General features: G+C 36.2%; 1 protein-coding gene across 3 annotated transcripts in view; it reads left to right on the top strand.

The window, feature by feature from the left end:
- Nucleotides 1-27,230, top strand: part of Pde9 (phosphodiesterase 9) — a 216,787-nt gene that overhangs the window by 122,737 nt on the left and 66,820 nt on the right. For all 3 annotated transcript variants that reach the window (XM_076433829.1, XM_076433828.1, XM_076433827.1), the window contains 2 exons: nt 11,253-11,495; nt 21,057-21,287. In XM_076433829.1, the coding sequence (XP_076289944.1) occupies nt 21,155-21,287 (133 nt within the window). In that variant the 5' untranslated portion in view covers nt 11,253-11,495; nt 21,057-21,154. The remainder of the gene's footprint in view (nt 1-11,252; nt 11,496-21,056; nt 21,288-27,230) is intronic.

Raw genomic sequence — 27,230 nt, 5'->3', positions numbered from 1 at the left:
ATGCAGACAATCTTTATTTTACAGACAGATCCGCAGTATGATGATTGCTTTTACATGCATTAGAATAAATTGGAAGAGTTGGAATTACTGTTTTGCAAAATTGCTTTGTATAAATAACAAGTGATCGAACCTTCGCGCCGAAAGCATTACATGTTCAATGTCACATGCATTAGGTTGGTGCAGAAATAATTGCTGCTTTTAACCTTGAATTTTAAAGCTAGAATTACGAACAAGAAAGTAGTGGCAAACCTGGCGTTTAATTATACAAATCCACATAAATTAAAGAAAAAACACAATAATGTTAGGTTGATTTTTTGTATAAAACATTACTACTAGATTTATAATTGCAGAATATTACAACCAATTTTATATTGTTTAATTATACAATATAAAAGCAACATTGAAAGCAGTTTTCACTGAAACAAAAGTATTAATGAAGTGAAAACATTTAATGAATCTAAAAATATCCTTTGTATTGTTTCCAACTCGGTAATTAAGGGAAAAAATGTGTGTCTAGGCAGAGCTTGCAATTAATCTAGACAATGTTTATTCCGCAACAAAAAACCGTCACCAAATAATGATATTACGGTGTCCAGTCGGGAGATGGTTAGCAAAATATACAATAGGGTGTCTAAAGTGTGTATTTTAAATATACGAAATATAAGGAAAATAGCTTTGTTATGTTGTCCAGCACTGTATACCAGGTGTGGCAATTAAATAACGAGACTGGGCACTTTCCACCACGCAACAGCATCGGGCGAGGTTGTCACTAGTAGGTCGTTGATTTTGATGCTTCCGGAGCAACGATTCGTAGTTTTGTCTATCTGTCTGCTTTTGTTTCTTGTCTAGCGTTAATTGTCTACCTGTTGAACATGTAAAAGCAAAAACGGTAGAGTTGCTGAAGAGGCTGTTTTGAACAATGGAGAACAAGTATGCAGCGATGTATAGGTAGGGGAGGAGAGTACGTTGAAAAGGTGATAAAAGTTAAATGTAACTTTATTTTCACTAAATCACATTTCTCGCACCAGTCTCGTTATTTAATTTGCCACACCTCGTATCGGTGTCCGATAGAACACCAGCTGATGGCTCGTTGTCAGAGTGTTAAATATCAATCGCTGTGTCTAGCGTATCGCGGAATCTGCCGTGCCATTCTCCGCGAACGACAGTTATAAAAACGGTTTACTGTCTAGTAGGAGTACCCTGATTCGAAAACAGGGAAGTGTAGGGATACCGTACGCGATAGCACGGAGATTTTCATAAAACAGCGGAATAGGTCGTAGGAGTGGGAATAGGGTGCAATAAATGAACACGGTGTCTCGTCTCGTTTCCTCCGCGAGATAACTGGCTCGTATTTTCATCGGACCGGATTCTCCAGCTTGTACCTTTGTCGGTGTTACGTGGTTTTAAAAACAGCGTTAAAGACATCGGGCCGGATAGTCAGAGAACGGAACCGGGAGGATAGGGCCTTTAGCCAGCGGGCCGCGTGGGCGTTGAGGTCGTCTTCGCAGCTTCCTTCGTTTCAGAGCCGAAGAGATCGTGCGACGGAAGTGGTCCGCCACCGCCAGGAGGATGTTACAATTAATGCTGACCGGGGCTCGTTAGCACGTTTCCTTTTTCCCTGAGTCATCGTAGTGGAAGTAATCGCCGAGGAGACGACGACACTCGACAGGAAGAGTCTTCGGACGCATTCAGAGTCGGCTGAACGATTGTCGTCGTCGTCGACGTCATCTCGACTGATGACGAGACCGAGTTCAATAACAGTCGCATTAGTACTCATAAAAAGAAACGGTTCGGTTCTCGTGCACGCTCGCCCATCGAAATCGAGCACGCATGATTTTTCAAAGCTATGGCAGACGCAGGGGGGAATAGGTTAATCGCGATGCGAAAAATTCTATTGAAACCAAAACTTTTAATCCGAACAACTTCTTTGTCTCTATTCTTATCGAAACTCGTGACTCGTTCATTCATAAGAAAAGTGACGCAACTCAAAGTGCATTTCTAAAAAAAGTATAACAATAAATATATAAATTGTGGTGTACTTTATAACTAAAATGTACATGTCAATTAACTTTTCTAAGTTGGTGATATACAATTAAAAGAATTGACAATTTCATGTAATTTTCAAATGTCTCCCCTGTAAAATTTCCTCTTTTTGACTTATGTTACTTTTCTTATGAATGAACGATATAAGAATGCTTTTTAAAAATGTCTCACGGTGCTTATTTTGACCAGCACCTATGGACGACCTCCATAGCTCCTCCGGCCGCCGACGGGTAGGAGAAAATTGGCGAAAGCTCTCCGAAAATGGATGCGGAACGAAGATGTAACATTTTTAGCAGGAACTTGCGCGGGAACACTTAAAACTTGTAATACCATAAACTCCGTGAACGCTGAAGGGAAACAAACAAAGGGAGTTAGCTTATTTCGTGGTTAATTAGGTTTTGGAAAATAGGTCGTGGTGAAAAGCAACAGGGAAACGGATCTTCGCGTCGTTGTTCCAAGTGTTTTTCTTGTCTCGTTTCTAGAGATAATACCGGCACGGCGCACGCAACTCGCATTCAACGGAACAACCTGAACCCATTTTCTGAATAACGTTACACTTGTCTGATATTTCATTTTGTGGCCGTTTCATTACGCAAAGATTCCAATTACTACCACCTTTCCAAGGTACCGTTTACCGCGATGCTGATCGACGAAGAATAAAACGATCCCTATTTTCTTTCTCATAGAACGCATTGATTCGCTGTTTATAGAAAACATTCTGAATAACGTAGACTCTATCGTCCCTTTTACGAGCATGTTTGTCATGGTAATGTCCTGGCTTGACAATTTTACGAAGTCCTTTTTTATGGAACAGTTATAGCTGCTGGAACGGTGCGAATATCGTCGATCACGAACAACGAACTGCGATACGTGTCTCTACGTTTTACAGATTATGTAAACGTAAACATGCTCCGCAGATCTAGAGAGGGAGGTAGAGAGAGGGTAACTTCTCCCCTCAATTCGTGCTCTCGCCCCTCATCTGGCCACTCCGGGTCCTGTAGTGGCGTTTCAGTTCAGGAATTCCGACACGGAAAGTATACAGAGGCTGCTTCCCTTACTTTAAAAGCTGGAATGCTTTTACTACACTATTCAAATTTCATAAAAACGGTCTCCACAAAAGCTGCATAGCTTGCGGCGGATAGCGAATTGTAATATTAGTTTTAACTCTCACTATGCCGGATCTGTGGACACTCATTATACTTTCTCTAATGTGATTATCTCCAGCAGGGTTTCCAGCGTTATTAATTTTTCATTTTCCGTGGTTTACGCATATTGTGCCTTGATTTCTCTAATACATATAAATGTCAAACAAACGGTCAAGAATAGGACTTGAAAATTGTTTCGATATTTACTTTGATTTTTGAGATACAATTAATTAGTAAATTATTATTCTATATAAATTATTAATTTGGTTTTATTTTACAACTTTCTTATTCTAACTTCTATAAAAGAATATCCAAGTCGTATGATACAATATTAAAAAAGTTATCATCTTTGCAAGATTGTGTATATGGATATACAAAAATATAATAAAATAAAATATACTCTACGTAGAACAAAATAAAAAGAACTAAAATGACAAGATTAAAATTTGAATTTTCGTGGAAATCATTCATCATTCTTCGTGGAAAGATGTTAATAATTTTAGTAATTGCAAGTAAAACATATAAAACCTGTCATTTAACCAGCACTGTTAATATAGAATTTTAATAAAGGAATGATCGAATTTTTAATTAGATTTTTAATTGAGAACAGTTACGAGGGAAACGAATGTGATGAATAAAGAAGATTTAAACGTCACGTTTTCTGTGCAAAACTGCTGGAACAAAGGCACTGCGATTGATTGGTGACGTATCCATTTTGATCGGCCCGGAAACGTTGACTTGCATCTTCCCGTCGATGCATCTGACGCAGTTTATTCGATTGCATCCATCACAGCGGATGTCTTGTCATGTTATCAAGTGCGAACGTCCCAAACCAATTAAAACCATAGCTCTGTACTTCGCGACGGTGACGTGACGGCTCCGTTGCAGCGTCAATTTTCATCCAGATTTCATACGAGACGAATTGGCAACCATTAAGCAGAGAGCCACGGGGCAATTCGCTTTCGTACTGGATACTGATCCGCAACAGGTTTCCTATAAATCTCGGCGTGACGTGCGCGGCATCTGAAGGGCTAAATTAAATAATAAGAAGAATTTACGGAAATATCCATTTACGAGCACAGATAATATCTCCTGCACTAACGTAGTTTATTCGACATAAATAGGTGAACACTTTTTTTATAAAAAATAAAAAACTGCATCGATTGGTGCATAAGAATATACACGTTCCTTTTCAAAAATCAAAGTTGACCTTCGCAAGCCCTTCATCTCTTAGAAATATTTAATCTCCATGCAAATATTTTTCGCTGTGAAAAATAATAATAATTATGTAAATCAAGGTGGTAATGGTGACCCACCCGGTATAAGAAAAATATCAATATTAACAATTAAAATTAAGCTTTTTGTTTTGATATTGATAGAAGAGAGTGTTTAATCACCTCAAGCATTCAAAACATTTTTCTGGCAATGTCTAAAACAATATATCATTTTATTAATATTTTTTGAAAATATATCTCATTACCTTTGTATTACATATACGTCCATATCATTTGTTTAACAATTACATTCACGACTTCAATCGAATATTTCCTGCCAAATATTATTTTTGACCTCCTAAAATGATTAAAGGAAAAAATTTGTGTCTTTTATTTTTTGCAACGAATGCAGACAATTTTTCTTTTTTATATTAGGGTTTAACGTCGCATCAATATCTAGGTCATTAGCGACGATCTTCTATTGTGTTTTTTAGATTTTGTTGACGTGGTTAATATCTTTAAGGAATTCAATGGTGTTTGTTATATGATTTTCGGATGTGAGGGCCGAGAAACAATTCTTATTTCAAGCCAATATCCGCGGTCTATTCATGAACATCTACGTAACACATAGGCAACAGTAAATTCGAAACGGTGTGGTGGGACGACTCAAAATGCCGACATTAGTGTTAATTCAATGAGTGCGATTCAATGCCGCGTACAAATATTCTCTGAATATTCATGTCGGTATCTATATCGGTCGCGGAGAGACTGTTTATTATTGTTAGTGTTGCCGGCGATGTTATTATTATTGTTATTATTCATGTAATCTGGTTCCGTTGAAAGCTTTTGTGGTGACAGCTGCGGGGGCGTTTATGGCAGTTTGCGGCCGCGGATGTCGCTGGCTGGTCGAGATTTTCCATCGATTAAAAGTTATGCTCGCGGTGGCCATGCGGCGATAAATTCTGCGGAATTGCACCACAGTCTGCCAGCAATTCATTTAGCCATAATCCTGGCTCCGTAATACCAGTCCGTAGTCCGCACCAGATACTCTTTGATAGATAACGCTTGTTTTGATACCTCAGGTAACTTAAATAAAACGGTGGGTTGATCGCTGTACTGCGAACATGTTTCATCCATTTTGACACTGATCTACCAAGTGTGAAACATTTAATAAATGATAGGGTAAACTGTACAATGAATGGTACCTTAAGCCAAAATCGTACTAAAAATCTTTTTATCATTTTTCGAAATGTTTAAGCGAGCTTTAACTTGCTCTTATTATAAGCTAATATAAAAATTTTATAGCAAAATCAAACAGTTTTACGAGCCATAAATCTTTTATTATAAAATATATTCAGTGAATAACAATCGTAAGACAAATAGTACAGTCATTGGCACAGTGAGAAGTAAACGTTAAACAGGTTATTTGTTTTATAATTAAACATTTACGCAGTTATTACATCTGTAGTACAGTCCGAAATTAAGTTATAAAGCGATAAAGTATATTTACTCCTAACGAAAATTTTAACAAAACACTATTTACACTGCACTGTGGTCATCGGTCGGTCTTACTGGGTGTACCAGCGTTGCTAACAGTCATATGTGGGACTCTGTTATGAAAACTTACAACGTTGCTTTGAAACATAAATAAGAAGCAATATAAAATGATTTTCTATACCAGGGAATTGTTAATATTTGCCGTTTAAATCAAAAGTGCCAGCTATAGTACAGTTTACCCTACTTCGGGAAAAAAGTAGATTTACAAGTGTTTCCACAAACTTGTGAAAAGTAAATTTCGAGTCACATATACAGGAGTGTCTTAAAAATGTCGGAAAACCTTGAGAGGGGTGGTTCCTGAGGTCATTCACTATTGCTTTAAACCAAGTGGTTTATTTAGCAAGTACGATCAGTCGAATTTATTGTTTAATTCTTATTTTAAGAACTCAGTTTATTACTTACTTATTATTACTCAACTTACTAGTTATTACTCAAGCAAAATGATCTGGAAATAATTAATATTTCTATTTTAAATTGTCAATAAAGATTTACTTACATTTTGAGCAAATATTTTTAGGTTATCTAAGACACTATTCACAATCAATGTATGTTACACAAACTTTACTATATCAGAGGAAAACATTGGATTTCTGCCCAGAGGATTGATCACAATAGGTTCAATCAAAAGATTCGAGTCCTCTTTCAGTTGTGTAACAAAGGGAAACGAAGTTCTTCTTGATCTGAAAATTTAATTTTTGTTTATAATTGTCCTTGTTGTTTTAAATGTATTCTCTCTTTTCTTGTTTCTTCCGAATTTGTACGACATCTGAAAAACAGAAAACACATTTTATATAATCATAATGCATACGCAAAGTATTTAATTACAATTTGTACAATTTATATGTTCTCCAATAGCTCTACATGAATAGCACAAAAATAGAATTTTATTTCGGTTTGAAGGAAATATTAATAACATACATATATATTCACTGTTCAGAATCTTCATCAAGAGTCTGACTCGATATTGTAGGACAAGGGGTGAAATACTTTTTGGACCCTCTGTACACATGTACAGAAATCTGAGGCACGCTATGTCTTTGTCAGCCACGATTTATACGGCTAATGTGTTTAGAGTTTCGTCATAGTGTCGCGAAGATGGTTGTTACGTCTCGTGAGTGGAACAGGGTGTTTCAAAGCGGAACACAATTTAACGAGAACATCATAAATATACGTCAACGCTCGTACATCTCTGTCGTCTGACGCAAGGCGTTGTTTGAGGTCATGGGTTAAGGGTGAGCCACACTATGTCGGGGTGTTTAATTTCCGCCGACGACCTTGAGCAAAGAAATCGTAAATTTCCTCCGCATGTGCCTCACCTGGGCGTAGCCCTTTCAGAAAGTGAGAAAACAAATAGAGGATACATACGTCCGAGCTCCATCGCTTTTCCATTTATCAAATCGAATTTCATTCTAGAATGGCACTCTTTCATCTTCCAGCGTCGGGAACACCGTGGGGCAACAAACAAAAATCATTATACCTTAAATATTATTTAATCCTCTTGAAAAATTCTCTTCTCATTCTTCTTCGAGTATGTTCAGAATCGATACTGCACCATGTAATTTTTAAAGAAAATCATTGTACATGAATTTTATATGAATATTAAATAACATTGACTTTTTGTGGAAAAGTGTTTTGTACATAAAAATGTTCTACCTTAATTGCAACAACAAAGAGTTATTTTTATAACAAACACTTTTGCTTAGAATCATTTTCTACAATCATTTTTAACAGTTGATAAGCTGTTTATGTCCATAAGTAGGTTTTCTCGATCTATAATTGGCAATTTTACAATCACCGTACTAAAATTAAATTTTTTACGTCCGTTCAGATGGTAACTCTCTTTAAAATCCCCTAAAGCAGTAGCTAAGTTAGTTGAGTGTTACATGGTGATTAAAAAAGTGATTAAACAGCCGAGTACACAGGTGTCTAGGGCTTATGTGTACCACGATGCGACCCTTGTGACCAGTCAAGGGTTAACATTTAAACCCCTATAATTTACTGTAATATTATGAAGCTATTTACAAAGTTCCTTTATACATAGATAGAACACTAGACAGCCTGGAGATATCGTGCTGTTGTAAACTTCCTTCTTTTAACTGAACATTTTCTTTGATCGTCATTATTTTAATATATTTAATATGCACTGCTCCCTCCATTAGCAGCTCTTTATATCTCAAATCATTAACGCGAAACCCGGCTTCTTGTTCAAAGGCTTTTCGCTTATCACAAGTAGGCTCGAACTCGACGCGTTTCGAGCTCATTATGCTCTACTCTTTGCACCACAAAACTTCCGCAAACTGCATTCTACATTCTCTTTTTGCAACCCTGTGCCCGTTATTTCTGAAATTCTTCAGTTGCTCGACGCATTCTCTGCTGGACTTGTTATTATTAGACTGCGGATTTTTCTGGGAAATGAAAATTTTCTGAATCCATTGCAAGAAACAGGAGCCGAATAAACATTTATTTTCATTCGTGACAAAAGTGAAACATGAAACGGTAGAAATAAAGAAAAGAATAAAGAAATAAAGAAATAAATAGTGACAATGGTTTCTCCCTTACGATTTTTCATCGTGTTTTGTCAAAATTTTTTATACCAGTCCTTGTTTTTGTATAGGTGCGTCTCTCCCTCAATTTAGAGATAGACGCACCAGTAATTTATGTAAGTACATACTAGCCAGTCGTTTTCGTCAGGAGCATCCCTTTTTCAATTAATTACAAAGCGATAAATTAAAACTGAGATCATAAACAGTCCTGAAAATTCTGATAATCATTGTATCGAATGTTTGGAAAATTATTATTCAACCACATCTAAAGAAGATTGTATTCGTTGTACCGAATGCCTCAAATGGCTCCATGAAACATGTACAATGTATACTAATTTATGTAACATGTGTGGTAGAGAAAAAGAAAGAATAATAAAAGTAGGGAGAAGAGATTATAAACAAAGGAGTGCGTCTATCCCTAATTAGGAGTGCATCTAACCCCACGCCCTAGGGAGAGATGCACTTTTTCGACCTTTTTTTTAAACAGTATATTAACATATTAATATAAAAGTTTTACTCATTTAACGTTATATTTTATTAAAGAGATTTAAACAAACAATTCAACTATGCCTGTCTACACTTTCAATTCTTATAATAAAATTTTTATAAGCAGAAAACAAAATGTGGTGCATATATCCCGAAAGTACCCTAAAAACTTGTTGCTCATGCTCAGTCGGCCGACAGTTTGCATCTATTCGCCGAGAAAGAAGTTCAGTTAGCTGATAACCTGTAATCAGCTTCCCCTCGGTCGACATTCAAAAGTAGCAAATATTGTTTCTTTCGTTGAGCAGTCGGCTGTCAAGAAACCTCGAATACTTGGCTGGGCGTATACTTACACGAAAATTTCAAATACAAGGAACGACGGGAACCCTGACATTTGCGGGACGAAATGATCGTGAGGTATTCCGAGGCCTACAATTGATAATCAAGAACTCAGGTGTATCTCGCGCGCGATCTGTTCTAACCGCCGAGCCAGTTATTTCTCGGGCTTGTGTCCGAAAATTAAATTCCTAGTGTTCTACGAACGAGACACGAGGATTGCAGAGTCCTTTGACGTATCAGAGAGGCACGTCATTAAACGCCGCCGTCCTTTGATCATTACGGGTACCAAGAAAGAGGAAATTGAAAATGATGTTGCCGATCCCAGTGGAACAGATATGGTCGGAAGCGAGGAGATTGATCTTGCTGTAGTAATTTGATCTTGACTATATTACAGAGGGAAACTCTTTCCGCAAAAGACCAGCATGTATTTCGATCGTGGTTAATTTACTCGTAATTATTCGTGCCGCAGAGGTTTTAGCAAACTTTCTGCTAAATTTGATAACCTCAAATTATTGTTGACGTAATTGAATTTTTAATATAACAATTATCGCTCACCTAATTGCGGAATTGTTGCATACGCACATACATTGCGTATCGCGAATGTGCCAACTCGTCGACGTTTTAATATTGTGCTGGTTTAGAAAATATTATGATGAGTAATTTTATTCTAATTTTTTATGTATTTATAAGGTACTCTGAGTATTTATGAGTACCTCTCTAGCAGACTAAGAATGGTCCAGCGGCACCACCCACAATTTTTATTGATATTGTGTAGAAAACAATGGTTTTAGGTTGACAGATCCCACTAAAATTTGAAGTCGCTAACCCTACATATAAGGATGATATGAGGGTAAATACCCTTAACTGTATCATTTTTTTTCTCGGTCGTTAATTATGATATTAATTGGCCGACAGCCAGCAGCCGCTGCTGAGTGGTGTCAAATTGGCCGTCGCACGTCGGTCGATGAAGAACGTAAGCTAACGATTTACCTTTAATCAACTCAGAATAATATCATATAGCACCTTTTTGGATTTTTCTCAGTACCTGCTATTATTTTCTGAAGAAAAAAATATAGCATCCCATTTCAAAATTATTATTATTATGTTCTACCAATCCGATCATCTTGAAACTTTTTTATATATTACATAGGTAACAGAACATTGTTCTTGAATTTTTTGGAAGTGGTCACTCGAAGGGTTGCTTGCAATTCCCACCTCTAAAAAATTAAATGATTTTCTTCTACCCTTAATAATTTGATCACAATTGTGATAAAAATATATGATATGAAGGAAGTAAGTTCGAATATCTTCGTTTTTTTTATCTGAATATCTTAATTAACAACCGAGAAATGATACAGTTAAGGGTATTTACCTTCATATCATCCTTATATGAAGGGTTAGCGATTTGAAATTTTAGGGGGTTATCTGTTAACCTAAAACCATTGTTTTCCACACAATATCAATAAAAATTGTGGGTGGGGCCGCTGGACCCAAATTTAAGTGGTACCAACATTAGAGAAGGTAATGATCACTATCCTATTATTTTTTATCTACCACGATTGCTAAGGGTGGAAATAAATTTCTGTATATTCTCTGCATCTAACAATCGATGTAAGCAGAAAATATTGTAATATAAGACCTGCAGGTCAATTGATTAACTCGGTTGTATAATTCCAATGTTAATAGTTTTGTTTTTAAGTGGAAGCATGGAGGACATATGAAGGTCAACTCCGTTTTTCGAATTAGAATAGTATACTTTTCTATGTACTTATGTGCCCTATGGGCGTTTTAAGACACGTATAGTGACCTACGATTCAAGGTCGTCGAAGGTCAACTGCAATGAAAAATATTTTACTTTGTCGCAGACTGTAATACGTTTCAAGGGTTGCATACGATGATTGAATGAAGAAAATATCGTTTGTTTTCAGAATGGACCATGAAGGAGCGTATGGCGAGCTGGTAGTAGACGAGCGGTCGTCCTCTCCGTTGGTGTCACGACCGTCGTCGACGGGCTTCTGCAACGTTCGATCATTCATCCTGCAGGTGTTGCGCACGGCAGGCACGAGGTCGACAGGTGCAATAATCGGGGGTGACCCGGTTGCTGCCGCCGGGGCGGCGATGCGACGATGAGCTCGCCGAGGATACTGCTATCCCTCTATACCCGACCAGAGGTTAGTAATTCACATTTAAAAATACATATATTCCCTGCTACTTGTTCGAAATGCATTTCACGTTTAACCCTTGCACGACAGACCTTCTCGCATCATCAATGTTGCCTAGGATCATACACGGGTTGTATTTATCAACTTTTTTGAACATGTCTTTCAAGTTTTTTCGGAGAAACAATCTTTCTGTTGTTCTCAATGTTACATATATCATTCGTTCAATTTGACACTAAACCTACCGACCATCAAAAGTGACTGATGTGTAGAGTATTATAAAAATAACAAGATTAAATTTATTTATATTTTGTGCGATTTTTACCATAATCTATACTGGAGTCAAAAAATATATTCAATAAATTCACATGAAAACACCGTTACAATTTCAATGATTGTCAAATAAAAAATTTAAAATGGGTCATTTGACCACACGTGGTAGGTTTAGTGTTAAAAGCTAGACGTTACGCAATTGAATGACGATTTTAGTACCGTGGATTAAGATGGACCCGGCCCTCGTCATCGAAGTCCGAAGTGAAGAAACACGAAAATTGAGTGATTTAAGTAATCAATTAAAACTTATTTAACCCCTCGCCGTAACGAGTCAGACTTGTGATGAATACTATTGCATACAAAATACCATATAAGATAAAGTAATATGTATAGTATAGCTTTTATTGGGTTGGAAAGCAAGTTCGTAGCGTTTTCAAATTAAGAATCGGAGATACAATTAAGATATTTATTCATCTGTTTATTCAATAAGACGAGAAGCTACCTAAAGATGGCAAAAAGTAATAGAACAGAATGGAAAATATGTTATTGAATAAATCTATGAATAAATATCTGAATTTTAGCTTTCAATTTTAATTTACAAACGCTACGAACTTGCGTTCCAACCAAATACATTACCGTATAATATAACGTAATAAATAGTATTTAATTGTTATTAAAAAATGTTATATAATACCAAGCAAAATCTACTATCATCTATTTTTTTATGAATAATAATGAATCGTTTTCTGGTATTTATTTGTTTTTAAACGCACAAATCGTACTTACTAAAAAATGCAGTAATTGTTTGGTTAAAATGAAATACAATGTGTAAGATATATGTAATTGATTGCATCTAACAGGTAATTTGAGAAAAGTATGTTAGTATTATCTATAAAACATATTCAAGCATCTAGGACCGAAAGAGAGAAAAATTTTTGGAAAAATAAAGCCCCGATACACTGGCTGCAACCGAAAGTTGAGGTATTGATTTCTGGCTATGGAATCGTTTATTTTTCGCCTGTAAAACGTAAACTAAGCTCGGGGAAAAAAGTGCCTCCGTTGTATCCCCGGATTTTCAACTCGGAAACATGCCTGCAGAGTTTGAAATAAATGAACCCATGTAGGTTTCGGGATATCGAGTCATGGCTTTTGAAAATGTGGGTTTAAACTTTAAACCAGGGGTGAGCACGGTAGGGGCACCTCAAACTCCTGCTTCCCCCATCAACCTCAATTTCATGCAGCTTGCGTCTTCGTCGCGATTCGCAAGGCCTGTGCACGTGGCGCTTCTCGCCACGAAGACGAAGCGCGTCCTTCTCCATGGTAACGACCGATGCTCGTGGGAGACACTGGGCGCTATGGAGAGCACGGTCTTGTCACAATTGAGACAAATTCCCACCCCTGATTTAAACAATACTCGCTGACAGTACAAAAAGTATCGTGAAATACTCGTAGCTGGTTTTAGTTAATATAACTAGTAATAAAACAATAAAAATATGATCGTTTTTGATTTTTTAGCAAAAGTATAAATTCTCTATTGTTCCAATGTTCCATTAACAATATTATTAACCCTCGGACACGGACGATTTTTATAGGTATACAATTGGAAATGTTTATGACCGTTCACAGCTCTAATTAATAATTTTAAAAAATTTACTTTTGATGATATCTCGTGTAGACACATTAATCTTTTCGATATTCTCAATGAAACAGCTATTCAGTTAGTTTAATTGCCACTAATTGAGTACTCAAATGACAATTTGGATGTTCCCGGTCAAAATAGACTTCGGCACAGTATACAGGGGTTAAACAATCAGGAGAACGTGCATTCTTGTAAAGCTTCAGATAATACTTTCGGGAATATTAATAATTTTTTATTATTATCGCTATTATGCTAACAGTAAAACTTCATTGAAGATCGACGCGATTGGGAAAGTATAAAGTTTTAATCAAGAAGGCTGTCTACACCAATAGATAGAAAAAAAGTGATTGGAAGTATTGAAAGAATTAACAATGTTTTTAAAAACTTTTAAAATATTGGAAAAGTTACAGTGAAACAAAGCTGAAACGGAAAACAGAATAAAATTCGCTTTACCCGATGTTTTTATATTACAAACTTTTTATTATTCATTTAAACATTTAAACGAGGAACAGAGAAGATATTTTGTTGCGTACAACATTGAAAATTGCAAAAAACTCTATGAAATGTAATATTGAAGCTTGATTCGAGTTTGCGCGGATATCCACGAGTTGAAACCAATCGATAGTATAATATAATTTTCTCAGATGAACAAGAATTTAATTTAGGCGGACCGGACGATTGCACGTTTGATTATCACAATTTACGGAGTGAGAAATGAATTCTCTTTTCATCATTCATCTCTTGATTCAATCGTGATATTGGCTACCGTGTCCTTCCTTCTGAAATTTCGAATCCAGTAATCAGGCAAGGAAAGCATGGTTTGAAAAATTCAGAATATTCCTAAATTCAGAAATGCTCAAGAACACCAATCATTAAATTCGTTGCTAAGTCATATAACATTTTAATAATTGTCTTTAGAAGATCACGTACCTACTTTTGAAATTTGCATTTCACTGTTCTTGAATTTCCTATATTTAAATACATCAGTCCACAGAAAGTACGTAGCATCTAATTTGCAGAAAATAATTAGTTCTCTGGCCATGACTCCAATTAAAACATTCGAGTACTTTGTGATCAAATTTGATCTTTAGATCCTGACGTAGAATTATCTAGGACGTAGTATTAGCTACCCCCACCCTGTCGGTCAGCGCAACCGCGGGGATAGTCGATTCTACGTCATCGACTCCTGGAGCACAACTTGGCCAGGCCTGCAGTAGGTAATTCTCAGGGTCCAACTGGCCAAAATTTTGCCAGTCAAGGATCAATATTGGACATTTCACATTTTCTATTTACTTTGTTCCAAAGTCGAATTTTTCAAATTACAAAACACAATGGTAAATGAACAAGAAAAGGCCTACATATTTATAAATGAATATTTAATGGAAAAAAGTAATTCCATTCACTCTCCTTCTCTCTTCAGACTAAGACCATTCATTTAAAACCTAATTCATCATTTACACAGTGGAACGAATCCAGAAACACTCATGGGAATGAAAACTGTTTAAAACTGAAAACTGCCGGTATGAAAACGCGGAAGAATGGTGCCCCTATAGAAACTGTTAATTATAATTGAAATATCCTGTTAGAGAGAACGTAATTCAAACATCACCGCCATTTAAATCGTATTAAATGATAATAATATGATAAAAGTTGAACTAGAAAAGAGTTACGTGCACACTCGAAACGGATTTCTTCGTCTTTCGCATACAATTTCGTATTTTCCAATAAATTGTATACGTTTCTTTATAACTTTTCTTTTTAACGTTCTATATAATTTATTGAAACACAAGTCAAGCTATTGAAATGATGAGTAGCCTGCGCTATTGGAGTTAGCATTTTGTCACGTTTTACACGCGCAGTATATTCATGGCGTCGACGCGCGTCGGCTCAAACGGAAATGGGAAATGGCTTTGGTTAGCTTCGATCAACCCTTTATATTCGAATTTCGAGCTTTATTTGCGCTGCATCCCATTTCAGTAACGCGAACGGGAACTGCACTCGACGGAAATATTTCGAGTGGTACTTTGCTTTGAGTTTTCCCGTAACCAGTACTATTTGGAATCACGAAAATAAATACTTATAATGAACAATTTGTGGGTTTCTGACAAAACATTTTCGTGCCTCTCTTAATTCAATAAAATGCGCTATAATCAGGGTAAAATACTATTGCCAATAGTAAACTGAAATTAGTCTACTTTATTTGAAAACCGAAATTTTTAGAATAGTATATTTAGAAGAAAAACTTCTTAGAGAACATAATTTAAAATAATATATACATATATTTCGTTTGGGGGCATCATTGGAAATTAAATATTTTATTTGTGAGACAAACTTCTTAAGATAAAGTTTGAAATAGTGTTTTATTTGAAAACCAGTGGAAATCAAATATCGTATTTATAAGATCAGATTCTTGAAATATATATAATATTTTATTCGAGGATCAAAGGAAATATAATATTTTATTTATAAATAACATATTTAAAAATAGAACACTATTTTCGTGGGCCACAATTTGTTTTAGATTTTGGCAATGGAGAATAGCAAAATAGTATTTCAAACATTGTTTCTGAAATAATTTACTCAGTGCTGGCTATAATACACTTGGTTCTCATTTTCATAGGTCCGACTACAATAGTGAGATTTTAAGCACCACAGTGCAGCATTAAACTATTCACGGTAAGCTAATGTAGGAAAACGAAATATTAGAGGTACACGATATTTCATGAAAAAAGAAATTCTGAAAATAATGGCCGCAATTACGGGATTGGCCAGTAATATTGGAGCTATAAATTTTGCACCTGATGGTTCTGCTAGTTAGAAGCTCGACATGAATTGCTCCCAAACCGTTTTCTGGGAGATATTAATAATGGTCTGTACTATGCGTGCTACGAAGTCAATTAACAGCAATAGTTCCTAATGGAACGTAACCCCTTAATCCCTAATGTTTCTTCTGTTATTCATTCTATACATATACAGTATCGGAGGTATAGTGTCATCGTAATTATAAGTCTCATTAATATACGAAGGTTGAGTATTAATTATTTTTACATCATCTAAAATCGATATTTCATCAAATTAATGTTTGACATTTCGTGTGAACTTTGAACGAAATTGTGAAGAACAGTGAACAGAAATTCAAGTAGAAACAACATCTTCTTAGAACGAGAAGAAATATTCTCACCCACTTGGGCCAGTATCAAAGCGTCACACTAAACAATCAGCATGACAGTGTCTAATATTGAAATCCCAGACGTAACCCTATAAATTAGTAGTATTATACATATGTATACTGTGTATACTATGGCACCTAGTAAACTGCATATTCGGCAATGTACGCTATTTACATTCAATCTCGGAGAAACCGTGACTGAAGCCACCCAAATGGTCGTGCTGCTTATAGTGAAGGGACTCTGACTGATAGCTTGTTCGCCTGACATAGTTCCATTTGATTACCATTTCTTAGGTCACTATACAACATCATTTAGCAGACACGCGTCTTAAATCAGTCGACGTCCGAAAATGTCCCAACGAATTTAATAGTTCAATGTTGCCGAGTTTTTGATCGCGACTGTGTACGACTATGTCTCAATTATTTTTCAACCCCTTCCCGTACCGTAACGAATTAGACTTGACGTGAAGATTTCAAACGGATTATACTAAATATGAATTCGTTTTTTTTTTTGAGATTGTACAATGCAATTTGAAATCTGAAAGTACAATGCATATGTACAATAGACACAAAACGAATGTAAATTTTCTGGGTTCTTCTGTTGCAAATGTAGACACGCAATACATATGTATAGGTTCTCGGTGTTATTCTATTAACAGTATTTCAGTATTAACCCGGCGTTAGTTAGGTGGGGTCTCACAGACCCCAGAGATTTTAGATTGATTGTAACATTGTAACAACGCGTGACAGTTGTTAACTATTTTTGAATAATAAAAATTTAATTTCGTGGATCTGCGTTTTTACTCTGATAAATTACAAGCCTCTTAAGCAATACCTAATCTTATATTTATGAAAACGGTATTTATTTCTTTAATACAATATATTATTTCGGTGGGTCTGTGAGACCCCACCTTACCACTTACGATACATTTTCCCACATTACCAACGCCGGGTTAATGCAAATGTAGTAAATTTGTTTATTCCACCAGAAATTTATTAGGGACAAAGACAAAGACTTGTAGTAGTGAAGACTTGACCTTGTGTAACCTTGAAGCTCATTATAGGAATGAATGAGATAAAATAAGTTACAGATACAGTAGGACCTCGATCAACCGGCTTGGTCGGGAGAAAAACAGCCCGGATAAATTAAGGCCCGATGGATAATCGAGACCCGAGGGACATAATTAAAGTGTACATTATATTCCAAAATAAATTTTTTATGTTTTAAAATTTATTTCCCTCGATAACAATCATTTTTATACGCATATTTGTTTATAATCGGGATCCGATTAATCGAGGTCCTACTGTACCATTATATTGCTTGCAAAGAACAGTATGTATAACTTTTGCATCCTTCAGTTTTTTCTAATGTTTACTATATAAAACGGTGGTTAGTGTTAGCGTGGACACTCTGTAGAGTAGTTCACTGTAGCTTAGTCAACTATAACTGAGCTATAAGGTTTACTAACTTTCATATTGACTGTGTGTGTGTGAGAGAGACATGCCTGCACTGGTCGGTGGTTAGATGGAAGCAGTATTAGTGCTGATGCGTTGCAAGTTTGAACACGATTACATCATTTAGTGGCAAACTAAAGTAACCAAGGGTCGTTTTATAATAAATGCGGCCAAGTTCGAAATTCGTGGTGTTATACGATATTCATAGGCAGAAGGTGATTCTAATGGCGAAGATAGTAGAACACGTAGTAATATACGAGTAATTAACATTTCTGCACCTGATGGTAATCGAACTTCATGATTATGTGATCAACACATTAATTTCGAATTTCATTACCATATTCACACTTTGGATCGTTAACGATTCCTATATCAGCGAACGCTGCATTAATGATTATAAGGAACTGTTCTACATCCATGAATAGTTACTATACAATTTTACGATAGACTCTTATACCCTAACTAATCCTTTGTGGTCCTATATACAGTGGCTCACGAAAGTATTCGAACGCCCTTTAAAACAGAATAATTTTTTTATAATTGTAACAAACGCGCGCGTGCGCGCGACCTGATTTTTTATAATCAATTAGAAGCACTGGTTTATGAAATGATATGCAAAAAATTATAATTTACAAAGTTACATGCAAAAATAAAAAAGGCATTTTTAAAACTTTTTTATTAGGGTCCTTAATGAAAATTTAAAATATATGTTTTGTAGATCTATGTTAGTTATACACATGCTGAAAATTTCGTCAAAATCGATTCACATACACACGAGCTACAAGCGATTAAAAATCTTGAAAATCGCAGTTTTACACGATTTTTGATCAGTTTCTCCTTTAAAATCCACAAAATCGTACATCTTTCGATGCGTTTCGTTTTTTCCTGCGTCAACCGATTTCGATGAAATTTTCAGCATGTGTACAACTAACATAGATCTATAAAACATATATTTTAAATTTTCATTAAGGACCCTAATAAAAAAGTTTTAAAAATGCCTTTTTTATTTTTGCATGTAACTTTGTAAATTATAATTTTTTGGAAAATCTTTTTTGCATGTCATTTCATAAACCAGTGCTTCTAATTGATTATAAATAGTCAGGTCGTTTGTTACAATTATAAAACAGTTATTCTGTTTTAAAGGGCGTTCGAATACTTTCGTGAGCCACTGTATGTACATTCTGACTCGACATGGAGTTCTTGTATCTTTCTAATCGGTGTCCACGATTCCAAAGATATCTTTTACAGTGTAATGATTAAAAATTTTCAACACAATATACAATTCTTCATAGTTTTTAACTGTATTTTAATAATTATTAAATAGGATATCTGTATACTTCAATTAATAATTAATCAATTAATAATTTTTTTATATTGAATCAATCAATTAATAATTCTATGAAGAATTGAATATGGATCGCTTTAAATTGAACTATTTACATGCGCAAAACATATTCCGGTAATGGAGACATCGTTCGGATAATTGAGGGTCCACTACATCATCAATCAAATAGTCTCCTTTTAAATAGCATAAAAAATTATTTTAACTTTAAATCTGCGATGGTTTTAGTCACGATACATCATTCTATGAGCTCTTTACATATATTTCAATTTGTAACATTTTGAACCAAGAAAGCCTTGTTAGTTTCCCAGTCGCAGAATCATGAAAAAATCTCTGAGATAGAAATGAACGATGGCTTTCGAAAGTGGAGGCTTCAAGCTTTAAAATGGGTGCAGGTATATTGGTGTACTAGTGCAGAAATAGTTTTTGGATCAACTGTAGCTCGTGCAAAATGACCCTTCATGTAGTCGTGACACCGTTATCGGCGATGCAGACAAAGAGAGACGAATCGAGTTCTGAAAAGTCCATCGATCTCCGTGTGCGCACATGATGCAAGAATCGAAAACTTAAATTACACGAAGATAGATAGAGGAAGTAACTTGGACCTCTCGCACCGTCGACTCATCTACAGTCATAGGACACCCTACGTTTTATTGTTTCCACATGTTGTCGGAATATTAAAGCGATAGACTCGTTTCCAGGATTGCAAGGGTGCGGGATTTTTCTTGGTCGTATCTATCGTATAGAAATTGTTGCGTCTATAGAGGATGTACTGTATTATCTTGCGCTCCACGTTTTTCGATTTAAATCTTACAAGTATTTTCATAGCTGCTACAACTTCACAATCACAATTTTCAGGACTATCTGTACGAGGTTAGGAATCTGTATGGGGCTAGGAAAAATTATTTTATACTTTTTAGTCCGTCTTAAAAACGTGGTATATTAAAAATTTTTTAAATTTAAATAATTATTTTCTGCTTTTTAGTCTTGTGAATGTAAAATTTTTCAATCAATTTTAAACATTTTGATAAGATCATAACAGAGACATATGGTAAATTTCAGGTTTATTTCAGTTTCTCCTCACCTGATCATATCTGAAATAGGAAATTGTTATACCTACCTACCAATAATATATCAATCTGTTTAATTTTTATTCTCCTGAAGAAACTGACACAGATTCCTAATCGAGATTCCTAATCCGGACTGAACCTTACGGTGCAAAAGATACAACCTTTTAAAGGTAGGACAGACAGACGGACGGACAGATAGCGTGAGCTTAGTAATAGGGTTCCGTGCGGAACCTTAACCCTAACGAACAGACAGACAAGAAAGCGAGTTAATAAAAACGTGGTAATAGAATAGGACTTTTGAGGGCGATAGCGCGCTAGATCGATCTTTTATTTATTTTTGACTACTGAAAACCTCCACTTTTGTATTATCGAGAAATGAGAATGCGAATCCCGCACCCTTGCAAACCTGGAGAAAGGAGTCTACTCCCTTAAACGAAACTGGTGAATTCTTTTTGTTCATTTCATTTTTGATACATACATCTAGTCCTATCATATTGTCAACATTTTAATGTTCGCGTGACCTCGTATGCTTCTCTTTCATCCTGTCTTCGGCCAATGGTATCCGTGAAAAGCGAATGACGATAGCAACTTGACTAACATCGTGGTTGGATTTTCTGTTTCACAGCCCCGAATAGTAGCAAGGCCGGGTCGCTTCGCAAGCTGTCGCAAGGTCGAGCAGAGAGAAGCGGAAGCCGGTTCAAGGCCAAAATTATTCGCCTGGCCATGGACCTCGAGGCGAGGAACGGAACCGGCGGGAATAACGACGACGAATATACGAATATTTACTTCATCGTTGGCGATCGCAGGAAGATGGCCACCTACAAAGCGGATCAGGTCACGGACATGGAGCTTAAGGGTAAGTTCATTTAATTGATTATCACGTTGATAGAAGTTGAATGACGGAGCAGCGGCAAGGAACTCGTGCGGGCCTCCTTGTGGAAAATTTTGTAAGAGACTGTCGTAAATTTAGCTGTACAATTTCATAGAGAATTACGCAAAAGAATTTAATCCGTTGGAAAGGTATAGTTCCAGCTACATTTTCTCTGCAGAAAGTATTATATAATGATTGCGTTAACGGATAAACAACAATCATGACATTACGACAGTCTCTTATCACCGCCATCGCTGTATTCCTTATTGTACAATCTGATAATGCCGATAGAATTGGGCACGCGGAGAGTGTAAGAGCTTCTACAAATATATATACCTAGAGAGCTGGATTTATTGCGTTAAACATTCGTGACGTAAATCGTACGACACGAATTATCAAACACCACTTGCTCTCCATTTGGATCAGTCACTCTAAATTAATTTAGCGGGCGGCAGTCCGTGTATACGTAGGGGAGAGAGATCAAGATAGAGGCCTAATTCATAATTCAATCAATTTTGAGAAAATTGCGAAGATAAAATTGAGAAAAATAAAATTTTCTCAAAATTTCGTTTATCCGTTACTTACAAGGGAAGGACCCCAAGTGTCCGACTTCGATTTTGATAATCTTTTTTGAGACGATGGTATATGGATCCCTAATGATGTCTGCAAAATATTAGGCGTAGTTACTCAATAGTTTTAAACATATAAACAATTGAACTTTCACGCAACTTGCTTACACGGCTAATGGAACTCCGAAAACTTGAGCTGCAAATCATGGTATATCAACAAGGTATGAAAGTTTAATTGTTTATATCTTTAAAACTATTGAGTAACTACACCTAATATTTTGCAGACATCATTAGGGATCCATATATGTACATACCATCGTCTCACAAAAAATTATCAAAATCGAAGTCGGACACTTGGGTCCCTCCCTTGTTAGTAAACTAACAAGGAGAGGTCACAGTGGTGGAGTCGCGGATTTTAATTAAACTTGAAGTATATAAATTATCTTGAAAATATAACTATTGTCAAAAACGCTCGGACATGGTTTAGCCTAATTTTTTCTCTAGATTCGCCAGAGAAACTTTAATCAAAATCGACGACCCTATCATCCTTGGTTCCCCTTGAAGAAAATTATGCGATTTTAAACTGCGATCGAAAACTTTTTGTTGTGAAACGTTCAAAAGTATCTCGAAGCGGAGGAATATTTCAAGAAGAGAGTTGGTAGCCATCTGTTTGCCCACCGATCGAATCTTTTCACTCGAGCCCGACGACAGCTATCGAGGCATTTAGCTATCCATGAAAGATTGAGATTGCTCGGATGCGCAATGCAATTTGAAGAATATTCAATACTCGTACAATCCACTCAATTATTGATCGGCGCTTTCAGTCAATAAACTCGAGTAATCTCCAACGAAATCTTTCCCGCAGCATTCACCTTCTACCCCCGGCTAGGCTGCCGATATGAAAGAGCTCGTAAGCACTACCGAAATTATGTTTACACATACTTGGAGTCGCGACCTATCGATCGAACGTGGTCTCCCGAAAGCGGCCATATGGGACTTGAATTGCCAATCAACTGTGTTTCATTTTCCCGTTTCTAACGAGCGGCTGGATAAACATAGATTTAGCACATAATTACTTCCACTTGGCTATCTTATAGACTAGACAATCATGTAAAATATCATGATATTAGGCTACGTCAGTCTCATTATTGTCAAGAATGGTCGGTTTCGTACATTGACAGTACTCTGCTTAATTAGAAACACAAATCTACGTTACAAATGGAGGGTTGCCTTTTTATTTCCATCGCTTTTTCCACGACAAATTAAAAGTACGATTATGCGCTCGTAAGAAGCTTTTACGTCGCCAGATAAATACTTAATCTTCACTTTTCCTCATTGAGAATGCGTTTCTTTTACGACCAAGGGACGGTCTTTATATATGAAACTCATTTAGTCGGTTAATAAGACGAATGGAGTTTTTCATAGTGATATGAGAAATTTTACGTACTACGAGACTCGTTAATTTCATCGTATGTGTTATACTACATATGTGTTTATTAGATATCATATAGTTTTGAATTTCCCATACAGTCACTTATTAAAAGAAGTGCATGTCAAACAGAATGTGCACTGCGAAAGTAATTAACAGATATGTGAGTTGACATGAAATTGTTCTGTAGTTGGATTCGTCTATTCTTTTTTGTCATAAATGCATGAAATATTAATATACAGGATGTTATGTAACTTGTTGTTCGTTTAAAAAAAAAAAAATCAACTTTGACAACCTCCTCGATACATGTACAGTCAATTAACTGACTCACAACTTAATGGTTTTCAGACGTCACTAACTTTGCTCATGCTAATGAACGTCCTTCATACATATTCGTATACAATTTCAAATGTCTTGAATAACGAGAACATTGGATTTAAAAAGTGGAAAAACGATTTGATTAAATAATTTTGATATTATCTATGTATTCACCATCAATGTGTATTCGAATGTACCTCTTTGACGGCTCTTCAGAGATTCGTTTCGAAAAATGGTAAACCACTTGAACACGTCTGCGGTTGCGTGATATAACCCTTTTATAGCTGTCCGGGACGGTCTCTTTTGTGCGAAGCTAAACGGTCCGCGTGAATCGAGCGCGTCGGCGCGTTTCATTTCGCTTTCAGTGAATTATGACAACCAGGACTGGCCTGTCGGTGCATCGGCGGAATTGATTTTCTGCTTGTTTGCTCGTTACCGTTTGTGCTCCCCTTAATCCCAGATCATGACTGCGTTTCCATATTTTGGTCTTGAACGCAACAGTGTGTTTAGCGTAATTAGTCGTGGCTCCTCTATCATCATTGCACTTGCAAGCTCTAAGACGCTCCCCTGATCTCGTCATTAACGCTTTCACCCATTTCGATCACGTGGACCAGCAGATTATAAGCTAATATTAGTTTAAGCTTCTTTGACCACGTGCCAAAGGCAATGTCGAATGTTAGAACTATTTCGTAGGGGCACCATTATTCAAATAACTGACTTTAATGCATTGCAAATATCTACAGGGTGTTCCGTTTAAGTGAGAATAGCAGGATATCTCGGAAGGCGTTGTCGTTATCAAAAAAGTGTTCCTACAAAAGTTGTTTGGCATGACGGGCTACATTGCGTAGTATTAATTGTTTTCTTGTGGGTGGAATGGTGGAGATCTGAAGATCAACCAATTCTTTTTACCATGTTTTTATTAGCTTGCTTTCTTGTCTGTCTGTCTGTTCGGTACTTTTGCAATTGATTTTATACTAACTTTCCGATGAGCTAGAGACTTGTTTTAAATGGAATACTATATTTTGTTCTTCAGAAAATAATAGCAGGTACTGAGACAAGTCCAAAAAGAGTTGATTAAAGGTACATAAATCGTTAGCTTACGTTCTGCATCGACCGACGGCTGACAGCCAGCAGCCGCTGCTGAGTAGCGTCAGATCGGCCGTCGATCGATGCAGAACGTAAGCTAACGATTTACCTTTAATCAACCCAGGATAATCTCATATAGCACCTTTTTGGATTTGTCTCAGCACCTGCTATTATTTTCTGAAGAAAAAATATAGTATTCCATTTTTAAAAAATAGATTGATCTTCAGATCTCCTCCACCACTCCACCCACAAGAAAACAATGAATACTACATAACGTAGCACGTCATACCAAACAACTTTTGTGCGAACACTTTTTTGATAACGACAACGTCTTCCGAGATATCCTGCTGGTCTCACTTAAACGGGACACCCTGTAAGGTGGAGTGGGGTAAGTGCGTCTCAACGGGGCAAGTGCGTTAATTGGTTATTTTTATTATAATATGAACGAAATTTCTGTAGCTTGTATTTATTAATGTAGTATAAGTTAGTATGAACTATTCGCAATAGATGTCGGCCGAGAATAAAGGTGTTTTCCTCGCTTAAATCAACCAATGGCAAACAGTCGCGTGCGAGGTACACGTACAACTTTGAGGTTACCCTGAACGTGCAATAGTTTACAAAGTTATTAATATATTCTGTGTTGTTAACTATTTTGGGTAATTTCCACAAATATTGACGTAGGTTTACATTAAATAAACCGTTTTCATTGTATTTTTTAAAATTTATTGAGAAAAACGCTAAGATGCACTTGCCCCGTAAATATTACTACACGGGGCAAGTGCGTACTATCACGGTGGGGTAAGTGCGTACTGTATGGGTAACTATAAAACTAAACAATATATTTAATGCAACAAAGAGCATTTTGTAGCAGGCTTGATAATAATCCTTTTCATGCCCCGTAGCACTTGAAACAAGGTTTGAAAGCATTTTTAACTCTCAGAGACGCTTTTTTTCGGGGCAAATGCGTCCTAGTTGACACTTTGTACAATATCCTATCAAAATGATAATTTTCAAGCAAAATTAGAATCCTACATAATACTAATTCATCAGTAATAACTGTGGCAAGAGTTTGATACCAAGAGCGTTAAGTTTTTACATACCAGACTGAAAATACACCAGTTTAAAGTCCAACTTTGCAAAAACTAGGGCGCACTTACCCACTCCACCTTATATTTATTTCGATGCAACTGTACAAAGTATGTGATTTATTTTGTTAAGGGACATTCCGCACTGACCATCGATTAAAAACATCGATTACATTTGAATTCGAAATCGTACATAATAGTTTGAAAATGAAAGTAAATTAATCCCTTTCAGATTCGCTTCAGAACTTTCCAACAGCTTCCAATTATGTCTGAATTATGACGCAAATATTAACCTTTCACAAGATCGATAAATCCATCAACATCAGTTACAGAACTGCGCGAAAATGATCCTAGAATATTCAATTTACATGTTCCATGTCCATACCGTGATGTAAATATGTAATATTAGTCATATAGTTAACGCTTTGAAATTTCTCTTACCACTTAACTTAATAATTAATAAATCTCGTACTGCCTCTGACGCGCTTAGTTGCGGAACTTATTTCGAAATTCTATATTGAATTCAGTGCTTTTTTTTAACACGGGAATCGCAAACTTTCTAATCGCCGGTAATGTTGCCTTTTGTGGCTACATAAACATAATACTTATTTATGATATTTCTACTGGGATCCTGTGTCTTGCACTTAAACTATATTATTTTGCACAAAGATCGCACTCATAATTATTTAATGAACGACTGTAACAATGTAATAACTAATATTACATTTCTTTTTCTGTCTTATCAACGTAACACCGAGCATAGCTAATTCAACCGACCTCCGCTACGCTCGTAAATCAAACGTAGAGCCGAAAGCTCTTGGCTCGAGATCTGAATGGATCCTTCACTTAGCTCTCAAGTGCTTTCCCTTCGACCAATAGCACATTTTTACAAGTTTTGCTTGAGTATTTGCACTGCGGTGCCCTAACGTTTAGCCCGTTTTTAACCCGTATCGATCATTAAAGGGTTTCATACCTTTGAACGGTTGAAATATTATAAACGAAATTAGATAATTATTTTTATATATGAAATTGCGTTTCTTTAAATAATCAATATACACGTCTTATTGCATTATATTTCAGTAGTATAGTCTGAAAAATTTTCAGGATTGCAAGGGTGCAGGATGCGCGTTCTCAAAACTCCTAATTTTATGTTTGTGAGGCGTAATTTGCATTATTCGGCAGCATGTAGCTGTCGCAGCTTCATGAAAATAGCTACATGCGCAACTGTATGCTTCCGAATAATGCAAATTACGCCGTTTTAACATAAAAATAGGACTTTTGAGGGCGATAGGGTCCTAGATCGATCTTTTATCTAACGTTTTTCACTACTGAAAAACCTCATCTTTGTATTATCGAGAAATGAGAAGACACATCCCGCACCCTTGCAATCCTGGTAAACGGGTCTACTCCCCTAACTAGATGATTAAATTTGCAGTCCTGG

This window comes from Lasioglossum baleicum, chromosome 11 (assembly GCF_051020765.1).
Source record: "Lasioglossum baleicum chromosome 11, iyLasBale1, whole genome shotgun sequence".
In the NCBI taxonomy this organism is placed as follows: Eukaryota; Metazoa; Arthropoda; class Insecta; order Hymenoptera; family Halictidae; genus Lasioglossum; species Lasioglossum baleicum.
This window is presented reverse-complemented; position numbering and strand designations above follow the sequence as displayed.